The sequence below is a fragment of the Benincasa hispida genome, chromosome 12, assembly GCF_027475165.1.
Source record: "Benincasa hispida cultivar pf3 chromosome 12, pf3_genome.v1.1, whole genome shotgun sequence".
In the NCBI taxonomy this organism is placed as follows: domain Eukaryota; kingdom Viridiplantae; phylum Streptophyta; class Magnoliopsida; order Cucurbitales; family Cucurbitaceae; genus Benincasa; species Benincasa hispida.
In genome coordinates this window covers 30025112-30051261 of record NC_143489.1, presented here as the reverse complement: position 1 = coordinate 30051261, position 26150 = coordinate 30025112, and the positions used below count along the sequence as shown (strand labels likewise).

The window sequence follows — 26150 nt, the reverse complement described above, 5'->3', positions numbered from 1 at the left end:
AAAACTCAAGTAGCAGGCATAATATTTACAGCATCATGAGCTTCTTAAAATAATTAGTATTTTCTCAAAATTAAAATAAATCACTCTCAAATATTGAACAAAAAAGTAAGAGAATTATGTAGGCCATACGGATCATGGACCCAGTTTCTACTACTTTCTGGGCTTGGTCGGGTTATGGGCGGGCTTGGCTTTGGTTAACCAAACCTATGGATTGAATAACAAACACTGTTCAGCCTCATAGGTTACCTTTTATTTTTTAATAATTTGTATATCTTTTAAATTTAAAGTTATTTAATATTTTCAATACATTTTCTCTCTTTTGCTTTTTCTTTCCTCTTTCATCCTTCCTTTCCCTTCCTTTTCTTCTTCAGCCGAATCCAAACCCAGCAACTCTCTTGATGACCTCAAAATAAATATATATATATATATATATACACACAGATATATATATATACGTAGAAAAATATTTTTTGAGTCTCGATGTTTTGACTCTCATTCCAGTTTAGTCTTTGTACTTTCAAATGTCGAAATTTAGTTCCTTAACTTAAAATGAATCTTAAAATGATTTTTTTTTTAATCAAAATTGGTCAAATAACAATAATAAATTTCTTGCAAGAAAAGGCACAGTGAATATATTTCCAAAATTTGGATATGGAAACATTCTTGAATTGGGTAAAAAATGTAGAAAGTTTTCTTGGAAAACGCAAAAGATAAGAAAGTTAGGCATGTAGCCTTCAAGCTAAAACTGGAGCATTGGCTTGGTGGGATCAACTTCTATAAATGATGCTACGAGAAACAACCTATCAAGAAGTGGCCCAAGATTAACTCAGAGGCTTATCTCGTCTTTGTTCTGTAGCATGGCTTTTAGGAGGTGATTTCAATGTCATTCAGTAGACTAAAGAAAAAACGGATTACAGAAGAAAAGGCCTTTGTCCAATGGGCTCTACACTTGGTCCGATTACAGAGATTCTCCCATGCACACTCTCATTGATAGATTTCTAGCAACGGAAGACTTTCCTTACAAATTTTCCAAATGCTCTAGTCAAGCACCCCGAATGCATAACTTCTGATCATTACCTCATCCAACTCAGCATTGGAGTGAACAAATGAGGTCCCGTACCATTCAGATTCCTTGGCTACAACATCCCAACTTTGTTCCTATGATTAAATATCGGTGGCTCAACACTCCCTTAAGGAGGGGTTGGCGTGGGAAATGGATTTATACAAAAACTCAAGGGCCTTAAAATTGTTATTTAAGAATGGAACAAAATCATATATGGGAGCATGGTGATGAGAATGTCCCTGTAATGTGTACTGTGTATCTGAATTAAAATAAAAACTCTTATCGTGGTTTTTTCTTCCTGGTCTAGGGCTTTCCACGTAACTCTAGTGTTTTCTTTTCTTCCCTAATTTTTTCAAGATGGTATCAGAGCATGGTGATGAGAATGTCGCTGGAATAGAAGAGATTCAGTCATCGACTCTAGTAGGGAATGGAACTCCAAGGGAAAATTCTAACAGTGCTAAAATTAGGGCTACCGTCGACCAATATCTACGGTCATTACTTGGACCGATTCAGATCCAACCTGCCCTAATCGATCCAGCCGTCACTGCCATCGGAGGACCTCCGCCGCTGCCGTCGACGACTTCAACCACACTGCCGTCGAGACTCGAACATCCTCCACTGGTCCAGCCCGACACAAGCGCCTGCCGTAGACGATTCCATCATTCCAGCCGCCGATCGTTATCAATCACAACCCAGACCCCGTCAGCGGAGCGTTTTCAGGTCAGTCGTCCTCTCATCCTTCGTTTTTCCCCCTCTGTCGTTACCCAGCTCCTCTACCTTCCATTCCCCGATGAATCTGAACCAAATCGCCTACCTTCCGTCCTCGTTACCGAGCCCTCTGAACGTGCCTGATCTGTCGGTCTACCAGAACCCACCAAACCACTCGAACCACTCGGTCCAACTAGACCTGGTCCAGCCCAACCCTTTACAGCAAATGTTTTCTCCCGCTATTTACCCTCTGGTCAACCGGCTCCTCCAGTTGGTCTTCCCACACCGGCAGAAACGATATCTTCAGGGGTCTATGGGCAGAAACAACCTACAACGATTCTTAGTGGGACCGTTAGCGTTCAACAACTGGCAAATCTGTAGCAGCAAATTTCTGCACTTAGGGCAGCCGTTAGATCTTCGGCCAATCCTCAACAGATTTTCTACCAAATACATACCCGGGGGTTCCGTTATGTCAGAAACTCCGGTAACTGCTTATCCTACTCTACCTTTCACAAACATTATGTCTGGTTCTATAGGCAATTCTGCAGGAATTTCTATTGGCGAAAAACTTAATGGCCAGAACTACTTTTCTTGGTCACAATCTATGAGGATGGTTCTCGAGGGACGGCACAAGTTCGGGTATCTAACAGGGGAGATACCCAGACCAAATCCTAGGGATCCTCAGTAACGTATATGGAAGAGGGAGGATTCCCTCCTCCGCTCAATTTTAATAAACAGTATGGAGCCTCAGATCAGGAAGCCTCTTCTTTACTCAGCTTCGACACGGGATATCTGGGAAGCTGTCCAGAAACTTTATTCGAAGAGGCAGAATGCTTCACGCCTTTATACATTGAGAAAATAGGTGAATGAGTGCAAGCAGGGGACACTCGACGTAACATCCTATTTCAATAAATTATCACTATTGTGGCAAGAGATGGATCTGTGTCGGGAAATATTTTGGAATTGCCCAGTTGACGGGGTTCAGTATTCGAAGATTAAGGAGGCTGACCGCATATATGATTTTCTGGCTGGCTTAAACTCGAAGTTTGATGGTGTTCGGAGCCGAATTTTGGGACAAAGACCAATATCGTCCCAGATGGAAGTTTGCTCAGAGGTCAGATTGGAAAAAGATCGAACCAGCGCTATGAATAGTACAACACCTAATACCCTGAACTCTACTGCGTTTGGAGTCAAGTCATCGGGTTCAGAGAATGACAAACAGAATGGAAAGAATCCTCCAATTTGTGAGCATTGCAAGAAACCATGGCATACAAAAGATCAATGCTGGAAATTACATGGCCGACCTCCAAATGGCAAGCGGCGTCCTTCGAACGACAAATCTAAGACCGGTCGCGCCTTCGTTAGTGAAGCTGTTGATGGTGCCCCTCCAGGGACGAGCCAGGTGGATCCAGGTACGGTCGGAATCGGCAATATTGCACAGTCAGATACTCCCCATTCCTTTAGTTTCTTTGCTGAGGGAGATGAATCCTGGATCCTTGATTTCGGAGAAACGGACCATCTAACTGGATCATCTGACCAATTCCTCTCCTATTATCCAAGTGCTAGAAATAAGAGAATAAGAATTGCAGATGGGTCATTTGCCCCCGTTGCAGGAAAGGGCCACTTATCCCCACTTCAAGGACTGATTTTGTATAATGTCTTACATGTACCAAAAATATCGTATAATTTGCTATCAATCAGTAAGTTGACCAGAGATTTGAACTGCAAAGTCGTGTTCTCACCAGATAATGTTTCATTTCAGGACCTGAGCTCGGGGAAGATGATTGGCACTGCCCGACACAATAGGGGACTCTATTTCCTTTCCAAGGATGCTTCTTCTAGGAGTTTATCTAGCACTTGTTTATTGTCTTCTCTTACTATTTCTGAAACTGATTTCTTATTATGGCATTTTCGACTTGGACATCCAAACTTTCATTATATGAAATATCTATTTCCCCATTTATTTCGAAATGTGAATGTGTCATCTTTGTCGTGTGATGTTTGTATTCGTGCTAAACAGCCAAGACGTCTTTTACCTTACAACCCTACAAACCTTCCCGACCCTTCCACTTGATACATAGTGACGTTTGGGGCCCTTCGAATGTCACAATGGTGTCAGGTAAATGGTGGTTTGTTACCTTCATAGATGATCACACCCGTCTTACATGGGTGTTTCTTCTTACAGACACGTTTGGAGTGTCGACGGTCTTTCAACAGTTTTACACCACCGTCGAAACCCAGTTCAATACCAAAATCGTCATTCTTCGAAGTGACAATGGGCGTGAATTTGTTAATCAGTCCCTTCGTGAGTTTTAAAACTCTAAAGGTATCGTCCACCAAAATTCCTATGCCTATACACCTCAGCAGAATGGGGTGGCCGAACGGAAAAATTGTCACCTCATTGAAGTAGTCTGATCCCTCATGATACTTGCATCCTTACCCTCGTATCTATGGGGGGATGTTGTTCTTACTGCAGCTCATCTCATAAATCGAATGCCCTCCCGTGTGCTCCAATTCCAAACCCCCTTAGAGCATTTTAAAGAATCCATCTCGTCCACTCGCCTTTTCCCTAATGTTCCTCTTAGGGTTTTTGGGTGCACCGTTTTCATCCATAATCACGGTCCTCACCAGAGTAAATTTGCTCCTAGGGCCCAAAAATGTGTCTTTGTTGGGTATCCGCTCCATCAACAGGGCTACAAGTGCTTTCAGCCTTCCTCTCGTAAGTATTTTGTCACCATGGATGCCACATTTCTAGAGGACAAGCCCTTCTTTCCCGTTAGTCCTCTTCAGGGGGAGACTTCGAGTGAAGAGGCAAACACTTCCACCTACTCTGTTCCGTTAGACTTGTTTCCTGAACCTATCCCTGAAACAAATGAGCCTGTCCTCCCTACAAAACAAGTGTCTTGGATAACCTACTATAGGAAGCATCTCCGAAAGGAAATAGTTCCCGAAATTGTTTCCCCTGTTGCTTTGCCGGAAGGTATTCAAGAGTCAGAACCTGAACCGGCTCAGGCTCAAGGTACCCCTAGTCATAATGACAATGAGTATGTTGAAGGTGATATAGGGGACTCGGGCGAAGTCAGGGATGATGGCAGTAATGAAGCGCCAAGTGGTGCTCAGGGGACTGAAAATGAACAAATAGTTGGGTACAGATCAACAGGCTGACAAGATCAGTGAGATTGAGATTGATGCTACCTTGGATTTGCCAATAGCTATGCGAGAAGGTACTAGGTAGTGCACCAAACACTCTATGACAAGCTTCCTGTCTTACAGTAACCTATCTACAAGATTTAGAGCTTTCACCACCACCCTAGATACTGTGATAATTCCAGGCAATGTGCACAAAGCTCTGGAAATTCCTGAATGGCGAGTTGCAATTATGGAGGAAATGCGGGCTCTTGAGACTAACAAAACATGGGATCTGGTTAGTCTTCCAAGAGGTCACAAAACAATAGGGTGTAAGTGGGTTTTTACTGTCAAATACAAGTCAGATGGAACTCTCGACAAATATAAGGCCAGATTGGTTGCAAAAGGATTCACTCAGACATGTAGTGGATTGCTCAAAAACCTTCTCACCTGTGGCAAAACTTAACACTATTCGTGTTCTCCTCTCCGTGGTTGTTAATCAAGACTGGCCCCTCCATCAGTTGGATGTGAAAAATGCTTTTCTGAATGGTGAGCTAGAAGAAGAGGTATATATGAACCCACCTCTAGGTTTTGAAGCACAGTTCAGCAATCAGGTTTGCAAATTAAAAAAAATCCTTGTATGGCCTGAAGCAGTCCCCTAGAGCCTGGTTCGATCGATTCACCACCTTTGTTAAATCTAGAGATTTGTTCAAGGGCATTCAGATCACACCTTGTTCACTAAAAAGTCAGCACCATGGAAAATAGCGATCTTGATTGTCTATGTTGACGATATTATACTGTCAGGGGATGATTCAGCAGAAATTGACAGGTTGAAACGACGAATGGCAGATGAGTTTGAGATAAAAGATCTCGGTGTCTTGAGATATTTCCTAGGAATGGAGGTAGTAAGATCAACGGAAGGGATCACAGTGTCTCAGAGGAAATACACTCTCAATTTGTTGAGAGAGACTGGAATGATAGGGCGTAAACCTGCAGATACACCTGTAGAAGCCAACCTCAATCTGATAGAGTCAGTAGATGATGTTCCTGTGAACAAAGAGAGATATCAACGGCTTGTGGGGAAACTGATATATCTTTCGCATACCAAACCTGATATATCATATGCAATTAGCTTGGTCAGCCAGTTTATGCAGGCTCCGTATGAAAGACACATGGAAGCAGTTACATGGATCCTGAGGTATCTGAAGTCTTCTCCTGGAAAGGGCTTGGTTTTCAAAAAGCATGATAAAAGGTGTATCGAGGCCTACACAAATTCAGACTGGGTCGGTTCTGTTACAAATAGGAAATCCACCTCAGGATACTATACTTTCGTGTGGGGAAACTTAGTTACCTGGAGAAGTAAGATGCAAGGTGTCGTGGCTAGAAGTAGTGCCGAAGCCGAATACAGGGCTATGAGCTTGAGTATATGTGAAGAGATTTGGTTGAAGAAGGTTCTAGTAGATCTACATCAAGAAAGTCATTACCCGATGAGACTTTACTGCGATAACAAGGCTGCCATTAATATTGCAAACAATCTGGTTCAACATGACAAAACCAAACACGTTGAGATTGACCGACACTCCATCAAAGAAAAACTGGATAACGGTAGCATTTGCATTCCTTATGTTCCGTCCAACCAACAAGTTGCGGATGTTCTCACCAAAGAGTTACCTAGATAAATTTTTGACACCTGTATTAGCAAGTTAGGTCTTATTGATATCTACGCCCCAACTTGAGGGGGAGTGCTGAAATTATATTTTAGTCCTAAGGGCGTTTTGGTCTTTTATCAGTCTAGGGTTTCTTACTGTTTGGTTATTTATACCTGTCCCTGTAATGTGTACTATGTATCTGAATTAAAATGAAAACTCTTATCGTGGTTTTTTCTCCCTAGTCTAGGGTTTTTTACGTAACTCTGGTGTTTTCTTTTCTTCCCTAACTTTTTCAAGAAAAAGTATATATACCTGTCCAGAAAATAAAGATTCTTCCATTTGATATGCCAGCTTCGAGCACAAGTTCATTGAAAAACCTGATAACAAAGACATTGGTAATGGGCTCACTTCTCGCATAACCATTATCCTCTCATTTGTCTGTAAATTTTGTGCTGATGATAGTTCTGGAACTCCTGCAGAAGTTAACCAATTCATCACAGTTTCACATGCTGGTTGCGCCATGGTGTATGAGACAACCCAAAACATCCCAATTGATCTGTCATCCATATTCATATAATCCACCATTCCATCACCTGGAGATAAAACGTAAAATGTGTCAGAAAATGGAAAATTTTGTTACATAAACAAGATTGCACATTAAGAATATAGTATACAAAAATGTTAGATGATATACAATTAAATCACCAATTGACCCAAAAACTTAAACTTATGGGTGAAGGTAAATTTAATTATATATCATCTAACAAAAAATAAGGACAAAATCCCCCAATATTGCAAAGAAAGATTTCTAAAAAGTTGGAAGTGTTGGTGCAAACTAATGACTTTATGATATGTAATTGTTGGATCCAACTTTTTTTTTTAAAAAAAACAAAACTTCTCATTAATGTAATGAAAAGAGAGTAGTCTTGAAAAAGATGCAAAATCCACAATGGATGATCAAGAACGATAAAAAAACAAAACAAACAATAAAAGACGATACAATAATAGGTGAAAATAAGAACTCTATGAAGGATGAATGAAAACTCTCCACTTAAGACAAATATCATGTTGAGAAAAACCCTTGAACGATTTAGATAAAGAACACCATAATGAAGCCTTCCAACGATCTAATTCAAATTGATCAATCAAGGAAAAAACTTGCCATGAAAAATACTCTAATTTCTTTCCAACTACATTTATGGTTATATAGCTTTTAACTCTATTATTACTTTTTTTAAAAGGAACAAACACTTTTCATTGATAAAATGAAAAGAGATTAATGTTCAAAAATACAAGAACCCTATATGAGAAACGAGAATAATAAAGTAATAGCCAAATGTTAAACTAGAACATCTTAACATAAGTGAATTACAAGGGAAACATAAAAACATTCCAAATAATGAAAATATCCTGAATAGAGAATCTCACAAAGCATTTAGAACGAGAACACCAAGAAGAGGCCTATATACGAATTGAACCAAATCAAGCATCCCAAGGGTGAGAATCCAAAACAACTTTGCTTTGGAATTAATGAGAGCCATTAAGAAGTTGAAAAGTATTGCTTCTGAAGATATTGGAGAAGACCCACTGGACCGCGAAAAAAATTGACATCAGATTGGCATAAGAGCAATCAAAGAAAACATAATCAAGAGTATCTCATTCTTTAGACATGAAGACCAAATCGATGGCATAACTTAGATGGCAATTTCTTCTGCAAAACATCTGATGTATTACGGTTGCCACTAATTAAAATTCATAAAAGAATGTCTATTCTCTTCGGCCTTTAGCCTTCTATATGGTTGAATTCCAATTACCATTTCTGTGGGCGATTTTGCTCAATTCTAGTTGTATTAGGAATCATTGCAAATCTAATCCTATTGAAACTATTGTTCAGCCAAATAATACGAATCAATGTCTTCTTAACTCATCTACCAAATGGGTCATAAACTCTGACACCATAAACCCATATGATAGGTGATTCTAACTTATTTTCTACATCTTTGTCCCTTGCACCTTCTCCATCTATCCCTTCAACATACGATCAACATCTTCTATTCTAGGATCTAACACCACTAACCTCACATTATCTCTTTCTTTGTTCTGTTTTACAGTTGCCTCAACCTTCTTTACACTTGATTTTTTGTATGTAAACTCACTCATGACCTTGACTATTTTGTCTTCTTTTTTTTTTTTTTCCCATGACTATTGCTTATTTTATAATCGTATGACAAGAAGATTATTGGTAAAAGATATGAATCAGAAGTTTTTCCATTTCTGTCCAAGAGCATGGTTTGAAAATTTCAATCAAGCACTTTGATGAAAAAGGAAGAAGAAAGAACACAAAAGTTTTACTTGGAAAGCCCTACGTCAGGGAGAAAAAACCACGATAGTAGACTGATTTTATTATTTTTTTGATACAATGAATACAAGAAGACTGCTCAAATAAATAGACAAGTATTAAGCTTGGCCACTAAGAAACGCGTTTTTACATCAAGTTGATGAAGAGGCCAATCTTTGTTCACGGCTACTGATAATAACACCCGGACGATATTAAGCTTGGCCAATGGGGAGAAGGTTTCTGAGCAGTCTATTCCAAAGGTCTGAGTAAAACCTATGGCAATCAGTCTTGCCTTGTATGTCAATCATCCCATCAGCTTGTATTTGATGGTAAAAACCCATTTGCATCCAACCGTCTTGTGTCCTTCGGGAAGGGCGACCTAATTCCATGTTCCGTTCTTCTCAAGAGCTCTCATTTCCTCCATCATTGCAGCTTTCCACTCAGGAACCTCCATTGCCACATGTATGCTACACGGTATCATTGTTGTATCTAGGCTTGTAGTGAGAGCCTTGAACTCGGGTGACAGGTTACTGTAGGTCATGTAACTGTGCATAGGATACTTTGTACAAGACCTAGTGCCTTTCCTCAGGACAATGGGAAGGTCGAGAGAAACATCATGACTCTTCACCTCGTTTGTCTTTTCACCACATTCGATAGCCTGCCCCAGAGTTTTATCTTCTGAGGGGTCTTTCACACATTCATCCTCCCTTGTAACACTTTCACCTTCTGGAATCGTTTCCTCGGCATTGTTGTTTTCAACTGTTTCTACATCGCCTATGGTGTTCTTGGCAGAACCGTCGGCAATCTCTTCATATTTACCCACACTGCAAGCATCATTCTCAGCACAAGTACCAATATTATTAGAGACAGAAATACAAATACCTAGAGCTGATGTTGGATCAGACTTATGGACCGGAGCCAGAGTAGCAACAGGTGGCACTATTTCCTTCCTGAGATTCTTCCTATAGTATGTTATCCACGGGACTTGATTGGTAGGAAGGACCGTGTTGTGACTTCTTATGACAGGCTCAGGTTCAGATGACAACTCTAAGGGTATTGAAAATGTGGACCAATTAGTCTCTTCACTAGAACTCTCACCCTGAAGATGACTAATAGAGAAAAATGGTTGATCCTCGAGAAAGGTTACATCCATGAAAATGAAGTATTTTCGAGAAGATGGGTGATAACATTTATACCCACGTTGATGGAAAGGATACCCAACACACACATTTCTGAGTACGAGGAGTGAACTTTGTGCGATTAGGACCATGGGCATGAACAAAGACAACACATCCGAAGACCCGGAGGGATACATCAGGGATAAGGCGGGTGGTTGAGTACGACTCTTTGAAGTAGTCAAGAGGATTGTGGAAGTTTAATACACAAGAAGGCATGCGATTGATTAGGTGGGCGGCAATAAGTATAGCATCCTCCCAGAAATAGGACGGAAAGGAAGTGGACAACATGAGGGAACAAGCGACTTCCACCAAATGACGATTCTTTCGTTCGGACACTCCATTTTCCTAAGTGTAGGCACACGAACTTTGGTGGACAATTTCCTAAGATGCGAGGAAATCTCGGAACGAATTGTTAAAGAACTCATGCCCATTATCTTTTTTTGAAAAGGAAACAAGTCTCTTTATTCATTAAGAAAATGAAGCGAGACTAATGCTCAATTTACAAGGAATTCATAAGGATCGGCAGGTGCACCCGTGCATCCCAACTAGGTTGACACCCCCTTAGCACCCCTCATCACATCCTAACTCTAGAAAGCCTTAAAATTAAGCAATACAATGGGAAACAATACATGAACTGATAAAAAGAAAAACTGGAAAGTCATTACAAAAGACAGCCAAAGACGACTAAAAACAAAACAATGATAACTTCAGAAAGCTGGAGAAAGGAAGGTGTGCCAATTTTGACTGATTTCCTGGCTAGAATATGCTGCATAGGCTTTTGAGAGGGAGCACCATAGTGATGCTTTCAACTTGGCAGCTTCAAATCTTGAGAACCACGGGGTTTCCTTGTCTTGGAAGACTTTTGGTTCCGTTCAAACCATAATTCAGATAGAACAGCCTTGACAGCATTGACCCACAGAATCTGGTGTGATTTCTTGACAGCTAGCCCTATCAACATCTGCTGCACATTTAGGCTAAATTCTGCTCCAAAGGACCAACTCAAATTGAAGATATTGAAGAGCGAGAACCAGCAACTTTGTGCATAAACGCAGTTAAAAAATAGGTGTTGTTGGTCTTCCCCATTATCGATTCGCAGAATCGCGATTTTCGCGTTGAACTGCATTTCTACAGTGATGTAGAACTGCTGGAACACATATGACACCTCATGTTGAGGAAACGACTCCAGAGAATGAAAGTGGTACTAGTAAAGATGAATTGTGAAAGGTCCTTCAGAAGATGAACCCCTAGAGCAAACAACCAAATATGGTGAAGAACTAGACAAGGTGGAGATCCATGACGTTTCTCTCGATCTTCCCATTGCCCTGAGGAAAGGCACTAGATCCTCTATAAAGTATCCTATGCACAGTTACATGACATATAGTAACCTGTCACCTGAGTTCAAGACACTTACTACCAGTCTAGATACAGTGATGATACCAAGTAGCATACATGTAGCAATAGAGACTCCTGAATGGAAGGCTGCAGTTATGGAAGAAATGAGGGCTCTTGAGAAAAACGAGACGTGGGATCAGGTTGTTCTCCCCGAGGGGCACAAGACGGTTGGATACAAATGGGTCTTTATCATAAAATACAAGTCTGATGGGATGATTGACAAATACAAGGCTAGACTAGTTGCCAAAGGGTTTACTCAGACCTTTGGAATAGACTATTCTGAAACCTTCTCTCCTGTGGCCAAGCTTAATGCTATCCAAGTGTTGTTATCGGTAGCAGTGAACAAATATTGGCCTTTTCATCAACTAGATGTAAAAAATGTGTTTCTTAATGAGGAATTGGAAAAGGAAGTCTAGATGAGTCCTCCCTCAGGATTCAAGAGTCAGTTTAAGCACCAGGTCTGCAGACTAAGAAAGTCGTTGTATGAGTTAAAACAGTCCCCGAGGGTTGGTTTGACAGATTCACTACTTTTGTAAAATCCCAAGGGTATAATCAAGGGTACTCAGACCACACGTTGTTTACAAAGAAGTTGGTCTCCGGGAGGATTGCAGTCCTCATTGTTTATGTTGATGACATAGTTTTATGTAGTGACAATGCTACTGAGATTATGAGACTAAAAAAGAAAATGGTCGAGGAGTTCGAGATTAAAGACCTTGGAAAGTTGAGGTACTTTTTCGGGATGGAAGTTGCTCGATCAAAAGAGGGTATTTCAATCTCCCAACGAAAGTACACTCTTGACTTACTTAAAAAGACAGGTATGACTGGGTGTAAACCTGTTGACACCCCTGTGGAGTATAATGCAAAGCTTAGTAATATGGATAACAGAGTTCCCGTCAACAAAGATAGATATCAGCGACCAATTGGGAAAGTAATTTACTTATCCCATACTAGACCTGATATATCTTACGTGGTGAGTGTTATCAGTCAATTCATGCAAGCTCCCTACGAGGAACATATGACGGTTGTTGAGCGCATTTTAAGATATCTGAAGACAACTCCTGGTAAGTGCTTGATGTTCAGGAAGTCTGATAAACGTTGCATTGAAGCTTACACCGATTTTGACTGGGCAGGTTCTGTTGTTGACAAAAAGTCAATGTCTGGGTATTGCACCTTTGTGTGGGGGAATCTGGTTACTTGAGGGAGTAAAAAACAAGGGGTTGTAGCCAGAAGTAGCATTGAAGTTGAATACAGGACCATGAGCCTAGGGATATATGAAGAGATCTAGTTGAAGAAAGTTATGACGGATCTCCATCAAGACAGTGAACTCCCAATGAAACTTTTTTGTGATAATAAGGCAGCAATGAGTATTGCAAATAATCCTGTTTAGCATGACAGGACCAAACATGTGGAGATTGATAAACATTTCACAAAGAGAGATTGGACAATGGAAGCATATACATTCCTTATATTCCTTCAAATCAGCAATTCGCAAATGTCTTTACAAAAGGGTTGCTCAAACACAGCTTTGATCATTGTGTTAGCAAGTTGGGTCTTATTGACATCTACGCACCAACTTGAGGGGTATTCAAAATAAATATTTAACCTAGGGGTGTTTTTCTAATTTATCATGCACCTAGAGTTTCCTACTTGTCTATTTATTTGAGCAGTTTTCTTGTAATCAGTATATCAAAATAATAATAAAAATCAGTCTTCTATCGTAGTTTTTTCTCCCTGTTCTAAGGTTTTCCACGTAAAACTCTGTGTTCTTTTCTTATCTCTTTTTCATCAACAACTAAGTTTTTTTTTCCCAATACTTAGTAGTAAGTACAACAGGCAGCTTAGTAAATAATTGATCTTCCAGCAGCAGACTTCAGAATCGATTCTGTAAAAATCACTTTCCGAACCTTTTTATATGGTGTAATCTGTTGAAAACATAATCTATAACATTTTTCGTGAGTGTGTACTCCTTGGCTTCTTGACCAACACATGCCACTGGAATCTCCCAACATTCTTCATCACCAGCCATTGCTACTCCAGTATCAAGAATTTCTAGATCAGCATGGCGTCTAAATCAGTAGGAGTAATCTGAAAGCCTTTATACTTCATAACCTCCTTCAAACAATCAACAACATATAAGTATCCTTCTTCATCGAAGTAGACTAAGTCTCCAGTATGTAGCCAAGTTTCTTAGTCTATTGTGGAAATTGTTGCCTCCGGAATATTCAAGTACCCTTTCACTAAACCAGGTCCGCATAACAGAAGTTTGCAGGTTTTACCAAGAGGCATGAAAGATCTGCTGACCCAATCGACTATTTTAGCTTCCATGTTTGGAGCAAAAAGTCCCACTGGCAAACAATTTTGAGTATTCTGGGGTTGAAGCCACGAGTTCCTAAAGATGAAAAGAATAGTTTGTAGGATTCTTGATTTGGAATCCTGTGGGGGTGAAACGTACTAAAATCCCTTGTTGAAGCCTTTCCAGGAGACATCTCAATTCAAAGAGGGGCAACTGCGTCAAAGTGAGATTCTGGAACTATAAGCCGTGAGTGGGTTGTTGAGTGAAGTCCAATCTTTTTCTTTCTTTTTTTTTTTTTTTTGCTTTTTGAAAAGAAAACAGGACATATCATTGATATAATGAGAAGAGTCTAATGTTCAAAAATACAAGAAATAATAATTGAAGGAAAATACATCAAAGGATAAAGTTGGATTAAATAGAGAGAATAAAAGCATTTCAATTTAAACTAATATCCGGAATAGAATAATTAGAATAAGTCTTAGAAAGAGAACACCAAGAAGAAGCACAAAGGCGAGCTGAATATAGGGCAAGTTCCAAAAGAGGACTCGCCTCATGATTTTTCTTTCGAGCTTCAAAATCCGAGAACCAAGATTAAGGACTTCCTTGGCCTTCTATAGTTTAGAGCTAATCACAAATCCAGCCCCATCCACTTCCCAAGACCAAATGAACATGCCATTAGATAAAAGAATTTCCGAAAGCCCTGCAACTTCAATCAAATTATTAAATCTGCGGATTCCTTTAGTCATTCTTCCAGGAGAAAAGAAATTCATCTTTTTTTTTTTTGTTAATCAATGCTGCAAATATGAATGGGAGTTGGATCTTTAACTTCAGGAGAAAACTCAAGGATGAGGAAAACCAAGAGTGAATTTTTACTCATTATTTGTGGGTTGATAAGGTTCCCTTTCCCTGCAGAAAACTAAGGTTTCAATCCCCGGCTATATCTAATTCTTAATCTACTTATTTTATACTTCAGCGATTTCTGTTGCCAAGATTTCTAGCCCACTTGATTTGAGCAAGTTAATTTGAAAGGTCAAAATATCCTAAGATATGAAGTATTCATTTGGAATTTATGGGAATGATAGAATTCAACAGAGGCAGAATTGTTTCTGGGTAAGCCTATCCTATAAGTTAGTAAGGGATGACAAAAATATGTATGTGGCGCATCAGTTGACTTCTCTAAATAGATGGAAAATAAATAAGAACTATTCTAGTTTTTCAGCGTATATTAGTGCTACGATGTGTGAACTCAACAAAATAAAACAAAAAAGACCTACAATGTGTAGCATGACTCAACAATTTTACATGTATTATGCAACATGTACCTTTACTTGCTAGCCTCCACCATTCATCAATTTGTTTTCCTTTCTGTAGCTGCTCACTATTTAAATATTCTCTTGTTGTTGTGTTTAGTGACCAAAGACGCAAGTTCTGACAACTACTAATAAAATCAAGCAAGATGCTTTGAGGATTATTTGGATCAGCACTTTTATCTTCTCTATGAAATGATATTATTTTTCTTGTCGTCTCCACCTGGAAACATATTTGAAACGTTAGTGCATCAATGAAAAGAATCCTCCACAACCGTATTACATATGAATTAATCAAATTTCCATACATAATTAACGTTTTCATGCGGCACATTTAACATGAAAATTAACTTTTCCAATTTTGAGAAAATCAGACTTCGATTCCACAACATTGCTAATGCAGATTAACAATATGCTAGTGGATTGACAAATACTAAGATAATTTTATAAAGCCAAAGTTTTCAGCTGCAACGTCTTGTTATAAACTGTAAAATTTCTCAACATATTTAGGAGTGTCAATTACGTTCAGTCTTCAGTTAGTACATCTTAGACAGAAGCAATTAGGAGAAAATGCAAGAGTACATGGGTACTATCAAGTGCAATGAATTCGTCATTCAAAATCAACCTTCCTTGCATCTGAATTCAAAGCACTCATCACAAGTTCAACCCGAATGATTTGTGCAAACAGCCAAGTGACATGATTTGTCCTTAAAACATGGTGACCTCCCTCTGTTACACGAGAGAACAGCTTAGCCACAAAGTCCGCAAAATCAATACATCCACTTTTCATAAGAAAAAAGAATATATCTGAGAAAACAAGCCACTCTTGCCAGCAATGTATCTCTGCAAACAAAAGTTACAATAAGTTGGTTATCACATGCTAATAAAAATTTGAAGATTTCTAGTGTCGGTAACTAAAAAACAACCATAACGATGCTACTTTGAGTCATTTTATTTAAACTGTATACTTACAATATGACACATGTTAAAGGATAATAAATCCACTATTAAACTCTAGAAAGAGTCAATTATATATCTCTAGATACAATTAGAAATATAGATCACAGATAAACAGAAATTCATGATGCAGACAAATATTAATTTAAAAATAAATTAACGTGGAAATTAGAAAATTAAAGATCAGTTGCAGCATATTCCTCGAGAGTGATCCTAAACAGGTAGAATTGAGAAATCCTACCTGAGAAAGAATCTTAAGGAAATTGGGCAAGTGAAGAAATTTCAACTTGTACCCCAACTAACACCATTTAAACTGTATTATCTAGCTTGCTCCCACATGCTTTGCCTCTTTTTCCTATTCCTACTTCCTACAAAGGTTGCCTTTGATTCAAGAGACAAAGGTGGACACCCTTGGGAAGGAAATAAGGAAGTGAGGTTGAGCCACTTCCTTTCCAAACAAGGTTAGATTTCTAAACTCGACCCGTTTCAAAGTGTGTTGACTCAAAAGATAGATTACAAAGGAGATGTCCAAAATGGCTCTCTTAAGTCCCGGGCTCCAGCTGTTTGCTTTGTCCGGCAGAATAAAACTAAGCACATTTGTTCTTCCAGCACCATATATAAGGAAACTATGAAACGTCATGTTTTTGTTGTTCCAACAATCTTGAGTACTTGTTGACCTAGTTCGATATGATATGACTGATTAGTTGTGAGGTCATAGATGCCAGAAAAGGAAGCACTAAGACCATGTGGATCAGGATGAGAAAGCATTTGTTTGAGGCTACAGTTAGGGAAAAAATGGGGATCTTACAACAAAAGTGCATGTATAGGGAAGACGCTTTGGACTTGACCAAGAACCATGGCTCTTCTATGTATATGCTTCCCAGTTCCTCCTGCAACTATTAGTCCAATAATTAACTCAAATTGGAGTGATTTTTAGGAAACTACTATAGGGAATATATAGATTTTAGTTGTAATATTTCAAAAAAAGTAATAATAATAATCAATTAAAAATATGTTCATTTAAAAAAGACAGTTGAGGTTGCACCATATTCCAAGCTCTGAAGCTTCAATGATGCTAATGTTTAGTAACTTAAACTAGTGCTCACTTTCAGATGCCTTGGTATTATGACATATTTCATAAAGTATCTTTCCTATCATTATTAGTTGTTGGCTCAAACAGAACTATTGGAATGAGTAACGCACACATCAACAAAGGAATATGTAGACAGAACAGAACTATAATCTTACCTATTTCTCAGGAGAAGAGTAAAAGAAAAAGTTTAACTCCTTTCCTTTTCGTTAAATCAACTATTGACCAAAAGCTTAAGCTTACGAGTAAAGGTAAATTTAATATTATATCATCTCACACTCTCCCTCGTTTGTGGGCTTGAAATATGTAGAAAACCCAACAAATAGAAATCAATATTAATTGAGGAAATAACACACAGGACCTTCTGAAGCACCAACTCTGATACCATGTTAAATCACCGATCGACCCAAAAGTTCAAGCTTATGGGTGAAGGTAAATTTAATTGTTAGATGATACAAGATTAAATTTATCTTCATCCATCGACTTAAGTTTTTGGGTCAATCGGTGATTTAAGATGGTACCAAAGTAGGTGCTCTAGGGAAGTCTATTGTTCAAGCCCCAGTATTGTTGTCTTCTCCCCAATTAATATTCATTTCCACTTGTTGGGTTTTCTTCATATTTCAAGCCCACGAGTGAAGGAAAGTGTTAGATGATATAAGATTAAATTTACCTTCACCCATCAGCTTAAGCTTTTAGGTCAATTAGTGATTTAAGATTAATAATGATTAACATTTTTCTTTACAAGAAACCAACTTTCATAAAGAATATCATGCCTAAGTGGCAGAATAAAAAGAAGAATAACAAAGAAACTGTAGTTGCCTGAATTTGTCAACTTCAATAGCTCAAATATTCTATCAATTGTCGCCTCACATATCATCTCAGATGTAAAAACAGCACCAGGACTGAGTCCTTGTGCAGGAGACCTATATCCAGGAGCCACTAGAAGCACACGCTTCCACCAGTCTGGTGATGGAGTTGTGCGAAGAGCATGCCTTATACAACGCATAGCTCTTTCCCAATCTCGAGTTCCTCTCTGAATAGCAGATGCAATATCCTAAACCAGATAAACAAAACCAATTTAACAACAGTTACAGAATGTCAATCAAATGAATAAATTAGAAAAGGGCATTGTATCAGTTACTGTATGAAGACTACAACAAGTATTTAGAAGGTCTACAGTATATTTGAGAGGAGAAAAACTTGGTATAGAATTCAAGTCGGATTTCTATAATTGAAATCACATAACATGCTAAATAAAAACTCAACCAAATTGATAGAATTAGAAAGGTGCTCATATGGCAATATATAAAGACACAATGATATAGGGACAGGGAGTATTAGAGATTATATAACAGATCATAAAAGATCTGAAATCACAATTGATGAATGTTTTAACATGCAGATATTTGGCAATTCATAAAAGAGACTTCATAATAGGTCCCCATTGGTTCCATTTTTCCATAACGAAGCTAAAGAGTAGCAGACTCTATTACACACAGACAATTGCAATATCTTTGCAACTTATAACATACACCTAAAATGTTTCTAAATTTAACCTCATCTACGGGGAAAGAAATAGTCAGTTGGCCTGGAGAGATATGATTGCATGTTTTCCTTTCATTTTATTTTATTTCTACGTCTCTCAAATAGCTAGACAAGATACATTTTTGGTTTTCCTCTATTTTACTCATCGACTCTAACATTGAATAGAAACCCTCTTTAAGCTCTAGATTAAGTTTTTCACCTCTCCATGAAGAGGTTCACCAAGTACACTTGGATATGTGATTGGTGAATAGCGCAAGCTTGCTACTGCTTCACCAGATATGTTCTGCATTGTTTGAGAAAAAATCCGTTGAGTCCCAAATGTAGGGCTGTGAAGGTGTTGATCCAACATCTGCATGTGCATTGCCATCATATCTCGCCTCCTATGGATCTCCAAGATGAGTGTGAATAAGGCTTCGTCATCAGGAATGTTATCTATGAATTGCAAACCACTGCGTAGTAATTCATAGAAGGGCACCCGACATTTATTCTCCTCAACTAAAAGCCAGACCACATCCAAACAGCTATGTAGCCATTCAATGAGAGCCTTGTCAGGCCTCCAGGATTTCATATTCTCAGATTCCTCCATCCCTTGTTGCCGTTGGTCCCAATTAACCATCCAATTGAGCATGTGGGAAAAAATATCAGCATGTGTCACTGGTTTCAAATCAAATTTAAGACCACTTAAGATAATCTTGCAACAAAGTTGACGTAGACTGCTTATTGCATTATTTCTCAAAAATGAATTGACCCTAACTGCAGATGGTAATCCAGTCCCAGAAAGATCAGAGGATTTGATTGGTGATAATGCTGTGCAAGAAGATGGATCGATACTAGATTGAGCAGGTGAACTGATTCCATGAACTGATGGTGACGGAGAAGCAGGATTGGAAGACTGAAAAGTAGAACTATTGGGCACTGGGTTTGAGGATGGAAGCACCCCAGACTGCGATAAATTGGTTGTTGAGACAGTAGAGGCAGCTTGACTTCCCTGACCCACGGAAACTTCTGCAGATGAGACTGAAGAAAGAAGGGATGGCAGAAAAGTGTCCCAATTGATGTAACCTATACTGCATAAACTCCGCAAAGCAAATAGAAGAAATTCTGCTCTTGGTACATGCCCACTGCACTGCACAACTAGGGAGATGAGAACTGACTCAGTCACAGCACGCAATTGATCATGGTCCTGAAAGCCAAAAGGTTTCCCCATTTGTTAAACATGGTGTTCAATATTGTTGGGCAAAATAGAAGAAAATAAAACTGTTCAAACGCATCATGATATGAAATTCTGAATTAGGTTCTGCAACTCACTGCAAATTGATTCTGAATTTGCTCAAAATCTAAAAGGAACTGCTCATTTCGAGGAGGAAGCTCTCTGTTAATAGCTAGTACACGCTTTTGGGCCTTGTTCCTGAAAACATGTAATGAAAATTAAGATTAGAGAAGTTACACATAAATGATTGATCCAGAAAATTTGTCCAAACAATATTTGGTTTCTTTCTTCTAATTGATTTAGCATTTTATTTTTATGTATTTACTTCAATTATTGTTTATCTGGAGAAATAAAACGTCATTTCACTATCATAAAAATTAGGTTATTCAAAAGAATTTATGAATGTAACAGTCAAATCTCCAGAGTCACACAATAACTTTGTACTTTAAGCCTGCATCTGCAACTTAACAGCACCCAGTATTGTATCTTCTATCAGTCAATTCACTTTAGGAAAAATTTAAAAGCCCATGAAGTATAAGAGTTGTTACCATCATATCCTCAAATTATCGATTGGAGCAATTACACAACTTATTGGAACACCTTGTGCAAATCTAATGATCCTCCTATAAAAGCATATGGCTCTCATTCTCAAAAGAAAATTTAATAGAAGAATAATGGCGAGACAATTATCGAGAAATTCACTTTCAGGGACTTTGGTGAGCATTGAAAAATTAGATTGGAAATCCACCTAACGGGAAAATGAAAATAAAATCACCGATCACAACTCAATTCAAGAAACTCAATGCTGGAAGGCACGACATCAATTAAGAATAAAATAAAACAAATAAAACATGTTGAAGAAATCAAAGATGAGAAACCTGCAGCTCAGCGTGAACATAAAATCACTCAAATGCCAATAACACTTTGTTTTTCCTGGTAAAAGGTGAAGCCTCTTTCATATTGAACAAAAAACAGAAAGGTAAAGCCTTTTATTTACAAGAAATCAAGAGAAATATATTCCTAAAGAGAGAGAGACCATGGTAGGCGGCAGGCAAAGGTAAAGCCATTGTTGAGTTTCCAGTCAATGGATTAAGGATTAAATCATGCAAAATGAATAGAGTATGTAAATCATTTTTCATTATCAAATAACACACTGAACCATATTTTTGTACAGATTTAGCCACAGAAGAACAGGAATAGACATTGTTGTACCGTACCATAATTTACTTTGGAAGAGACATGTACATAAAAATGAATAATAGAAAGGATCTCCAGATAACTTTAGAACTCAAGGACACAGCTGTACATTGGCTAAAAAACACAATTGTACAACTTACAGCACAAATCCATGTCTTATTGAATGAAATTGAAACAAAAATGGAAATTGGTTAGTGATGTAATAACTAGATGTAGCTAGCTCGTTTCATAGTCCTTGTTTAAGCTGGTTAGTCTTGAAAACAGGCTATATAGTATCTGCTTCTAAGCTCTTAAAAAGGGTAGGTTATGTTATGATGAAAAGAAAAGAAATGGATATTTGTGAGTGTTAGGGTCCACTTGCATGCACCTGAAATTTCTCACAAGACAACCATCTCACTCTACTATATTTGATTTTCAAGAAAACTCATATGCTATTAAATCCCAGATAGATGACCACTATGATATGTTATGGTATGAATTCTGATTCATAATTGCAGAAACACCAAATAATACCCTAAAAATTCTTCAAAGAGGTAGTTAGACCATGGACCATACCAAAAGAGGAATGTGGCATCGATTGAAATTTTGCGAGACAAATGTTTACCAGCTCAAACATTCCATGGATCAGATTATAGTTCCTGGATTACCCTTTCAAGGATACTAGAGAGCATTTATGAGTTAGCATCATCAAAGCCATATTATGGAAAATTTGGGATGAAAGAAATTCAAGGATTTTCCAAGGAAAAGAGAGAAACCCCGGGGAAGTTCTGGAATCATCTTTATCCAATGCTCTCTTTTGATGCAAAAATATACAACCATTCCCAAGTTACAATTTAAATTTCCTTGTATCTTTTTTGGAGGAATCTTTTGTAATCCCATCGTGGGCTCATTTTGTAACACTTTGGATATTTCATTGACTTATAAAAAATAAAAAATAAAAATAAAATGTTTACCTGCTCAAACAGAACAATGTGATTCACCTAGTTTTTAAACTATCCAGATGCAGGTTGAAGGAACTAGTTAGTGTCTGAATCATATAATAAGAAAGATTGCAAACTAACCAAGAGAAGACACCAACAATAACATATACACGCTTTTTGAACAAACATAAACCAATAAAACAACAAAGAACATAAACAAGAAAATAAACAAAAACACTCACGGAGGTTCTCGAGCTGAATCTTCAGGCTTTAGACGATTACTCCTCTGCCCAAAAAAATAAATTGCAAACAAATAAACACAGTGGATGCTGTTCCGTTGTAAAATGAAGATAGAAACTTAAAATCAAAGAGAAAAGGTGAAAGCAAAGAAGAGGTGAGAAGGGCAATTAAGTTATTACTCCTAAGTAGAGGTCGAAGAGATTGACAATGGCAGCTCGAGCTGGGTGGAACTGGTAAGCGCGGGAAGTCGAGACTGCTGTTAGTGATGAGGATCGCTGTGATTGATCCATCTTCTCATTTCCAGTTTCAACAGCTGAAGCCCTTGGAATTTCAGGAAAAATCAAAAGGACCTGAAACCAGAATCAACGAACTGTAGAGCTCGGATTGCAGTGTTGTGTTTCTGAGTCGTACGTGGGCTTTACACTTCGTTTCAACTTTCTGAATTGTTTCGGGTAATCGGGTTCGGATTTCAAGAGGATCGTATTCATGAGAGAGTAATGGGCCGAGCAGTTTCTATTGGTCAAATAGGGCCTGGCACAACAAATAGTTCCACGGAAGAGGAGGATGAACGGCTAAAATTAAGGGAACTTGAAATAGTTGACATGCAAGAGGGTATCATGCACTTGAACCACGAAATAGTAACCACTAGATGTAACACCGTTAACTAGTTAGGTTTTTATTTCAATAGGCTTAATCCTGGTATATTATGAACTCCTCCTCACGAATGATTGTCCTTCGATTTGTATAGGTGATGGTGGTCAATTCGCCGACCCAATATGTCTACCATTTTGGGGACAAGATCGAGTGGGAGTTGGAAATATAATAATACAAGATGGAATTCACTCATTCCCTCTTAAGTGTAAGTAGATGAGTGTTTCTTAAGTGGTGTCTCTAGGACTTAAACAAAGAGCCCTACCCTCTTATTGGCCAAGAGGGGTTTCTGTTTATTGATTGGACCATGAACAAGTTATTCATTAGAGGAGCATTGGTACTTAAGAGATAATCCGTAAAATGATACAATTGGAGTTACGAACACTTGTGAATGACTAACTTACTAGCATTGGTCTATATCCGTGGACACATAAATATATATGTAGCAAGAAGAGTGCAGTTATGGGTCTCTAGTGAATGTACCCACAATTAACGAATATTGATTAATTTGGTTAACGTGTTTAGCAAATTAATCTCATATCATTAAAGCTTTTGATCTACAAGTCCACCAAGTCCCCTTGTTAGCTCATTAGAGGATACTTCAGAGATGATTTGAATTGTTCAAATTAATTAGAGGAAATCATATATTAATGTGATTAATATATAATTGATTATGGATATGATCTATTATTCAAATTAAATTGGAAAGTAATATTTGAATAAGATCCAATTAATTAATTCAAGTTAATTAGATTCATAAATAATTAATTAATAGAGAGATATTACATATATACATACGATGTTTATGATAATTAAATATTTACACATTAAATTTAATGTATAAATAGTCACTTAATTAATGTATAAATTAAATTAAATAAGTATTATTTAACTGTGCTAATTAATTAAATAAGTGTTAATCAATTACTTAATTTTGGAAAAGGGAAATAGAAAAATAATTAGGAAAAGGGTTTAACCCTTCTTTATATAAAGACCTCCTTATGGACCATTTGGGACACATAGACACTGACAATACACAACATGCAAGTGTTACTGTGTAAAATTTTTCCTAAGCCACAAAGAGAATCATCTTTACTCTCCAAAACTCTGTTCTCCTCTCCCTCTCCCAATAGTTTGATACCACCTATCACTCTATTGGAATCCTAGAGAACAACGAGGTTACTCTCGTCGTAATGTTCAAGATTGTTCAAGAAATTATTCGTGATCAAGATCGTTGGCGAAGTCGTTCGTTGGAACTTAAAGAGGATTGTTCGTGAAGCTTAGGAATCTACAAAGGTAAGAATGGTCTAATCTTTTTCCCTGAAGCATGTTATATTACATGTTTATATTATGTTTTAGTATACTAAATTTGTTTATGTAAAAATCGAATTGCGAGATGCAAGATGTTCACAACGCTTCCACTTTGGAATTTGATCCCTTCAATTAGTATCAGAGCCAATTTTTTGCATCCATGTTCTTTGTATTTTTTGAAACAAAATAAGTTTAGAAGTGGGTTTAATATTTTGTATTTGGAATGTTTGAATGTTGGTTTGCAAAATTGGATATTTTCGATTTTGGTACTAGATTACTTTTAATTTGATTAATTGTAAGAGTCCATTGTATTTTTTTCGAGAAATTTAATTCTTGCTTCGAGTCTGTAAGTCCGTGTCGATCAAAAGAGTAACGATTGCGGAAAAGATCGAGAAGAAATGAAATTGATCGGGGCAAGTTTGGAGCCAAAAACGATGTGAACATCAATATTTTTCCGTTAAGCGTCGCAATGCTACTATTGTAGCGTTGCCACGCTGAAAGGCAGACGCAACGCAAAGTAGTCATAGTGTTGCAACGCTGCCCTCGGCATTGCAACGCTCCAAGTTTCGACGGAGTGCTAGAGGCGCGCACGAGGACAGTTCGGCTGCAGCTATTTTAACCTAATTCCCTTTGTATTATTTAATTAAATTAATATAATAGTTATATTGATTTAACTGATTAATTTTGCATTAGGGTGCCAAAATCAGTCCAATTTTTGTTGTGTAAAATAATTTAATTATGCATTGGATGGATGTTTAAATTAATCTTTGAATTCATATTACATATTGTATGTCATATAAATTAAAAAATACTCACATTAGGATAACACATGTACATGCATCATAAATAAATATAAAGCATTATATTTTATAGATGCATGATTAAATTAGCATGCTCATGCATCATGATATAAGTGTTATGTTAGTGATGTATGATTAATCCAAGTATGTCCATGCATCATACTATATATTAAAATTGTTATAATAAATAGTGGAATACTGTATGTGAGTGCTTGTTTTTCATGTATGATTTATATAAGTGTTATATTTATCAAATGAAAATGGAATTTGCATTGAGCATGACATTACTTCGATAAATATAATTTTTGTATTTAATCGATGTCTTTAGATGCAAATTTATAGGTTTTATTAAAACATTAAAATATAAGTGTTGTAGTTTTAATGAGATGATTTAAAATCTATAATCAAGAGTTGCATGCAAATATAGATCCAAATTAATTTTAAATAGTTTAAAATCAATCAAGTTGGACTTACGTTTTTTCTAATGGGATTAGGAATAGGTTAATCTTTTTAATTTGTTTTAATAGGATTAAAATGAATTTGATTAAAAGATTAAAATTATAAAATAATTGCCCATAAGGGACCTTTGTCTAAGGAATGTTCTGTCTAGGAGGGGGTATTTAAGCTGACGGAAACGGAACACCTCCACCTAGAACCGACTTGGAAGGTGAGTTGGATAAATATTTTATAAGCATGCAATAAATGATTGATTTTATTAAAAGAGTTTGATAAATAAAATAAAGTATTGTTAACTTATTCAATATAAATATTATATTGGGTAAATTTAAAAAAACTTAGATAAATTCATTAGCTAGGTTTTAATTAAGTATAATCAAATCTTTAAAATATTAGAATACTTTAGTGGGAGGATATTGATATGTGTGATGTATCAAATTTTAGCTCTCACGTCTCTAAGAGTTCAAACCGTGAGATTCATGCTCGGCTTCATGTCGTCCTGAGCGCGGCCTCCCTTCGAAAAATGTTTGCATGGGACAATAACAAGGTGAATAGGGAAAGTATTTGTAGTAAGTGGGATAGAGACACGTGTCAAAGTATCCTACGGTCTCTTCCATTAGGTTGCACCGTGAGATTCCTATGGTCTGCTTGCATGTCGTCCTAGAGTGACCATTCTTTCGGAGGGCCGGATCAACGCAAACTCCAGCAATGGATAGGGT

At 37.5% G+C, this 26150-nt stretch overlaps 2 protein-coding genes across 2 annotated transcripts in view; one reads left to right on the top strand and one right to left on the bottom strand.

Moving 5' to 3' along the window:
* Positions 1-22764, bottom strand: part of LOC120068006 (mediator of RNA polymerase II transcription subunit) — a 54841-nt gene extending 32077 nt beyond the window's left edge. The window contains exons 1-8 of the mRNA XM_039019666.2: positions 22393-22764; positions 22216-22259; positions 19955-20054; positions 18846-19829; positions 17921-18155; positions 15680-15897; positions 15070-15277; positions 6859-7139 (exon numbers count right to left, since the gene is read on the bottom strand). Coding sequence (XP_038875594.1) covers positions 6859-7139; positions 15070-15277; positions 15680-15897; positions 17921-18155; positions 18846-19829; positions 19955-20054; positions 22216-22259; positions 22393-22503 — 2181 coding nt within the window. The 5' untranslated portion in view covers positions 22504-22764. The remainder of the gene's footprint in view (positions 1-6858; positions 7140-15069; positions 15278-15679; positions 15898-17920; positions 18156-18845; positions 19830-19954; positions 20055-22215; positions 22260-22392) is intronic.
* On the top strand, positions 254-5563 carry LOC150031928 (uncharacterized). The gene has a single exon (XM_090308159.1). It carries the CDS (start codon positions 2706-2708, stop codon positions 3843-3845), a length of 1140 nt encoding a protein of 379 aa, XP_090164285.1. The 5' UTR covers positions 254-2705; the 3' UTR covers positions 3846-5563.
* Positions 22765-26150: the final 3386 nt, after the last annotated feature.

Excerpts from the sequence above, each read along its gene's own strand:
- LOC150031928 (XM_090308159.1), top strand. The coding sequence starts at position 2,706 with ATGGATCTGTGTCGGGAAATATTTTGGAATTGCCCAGTTGACGGGGTT.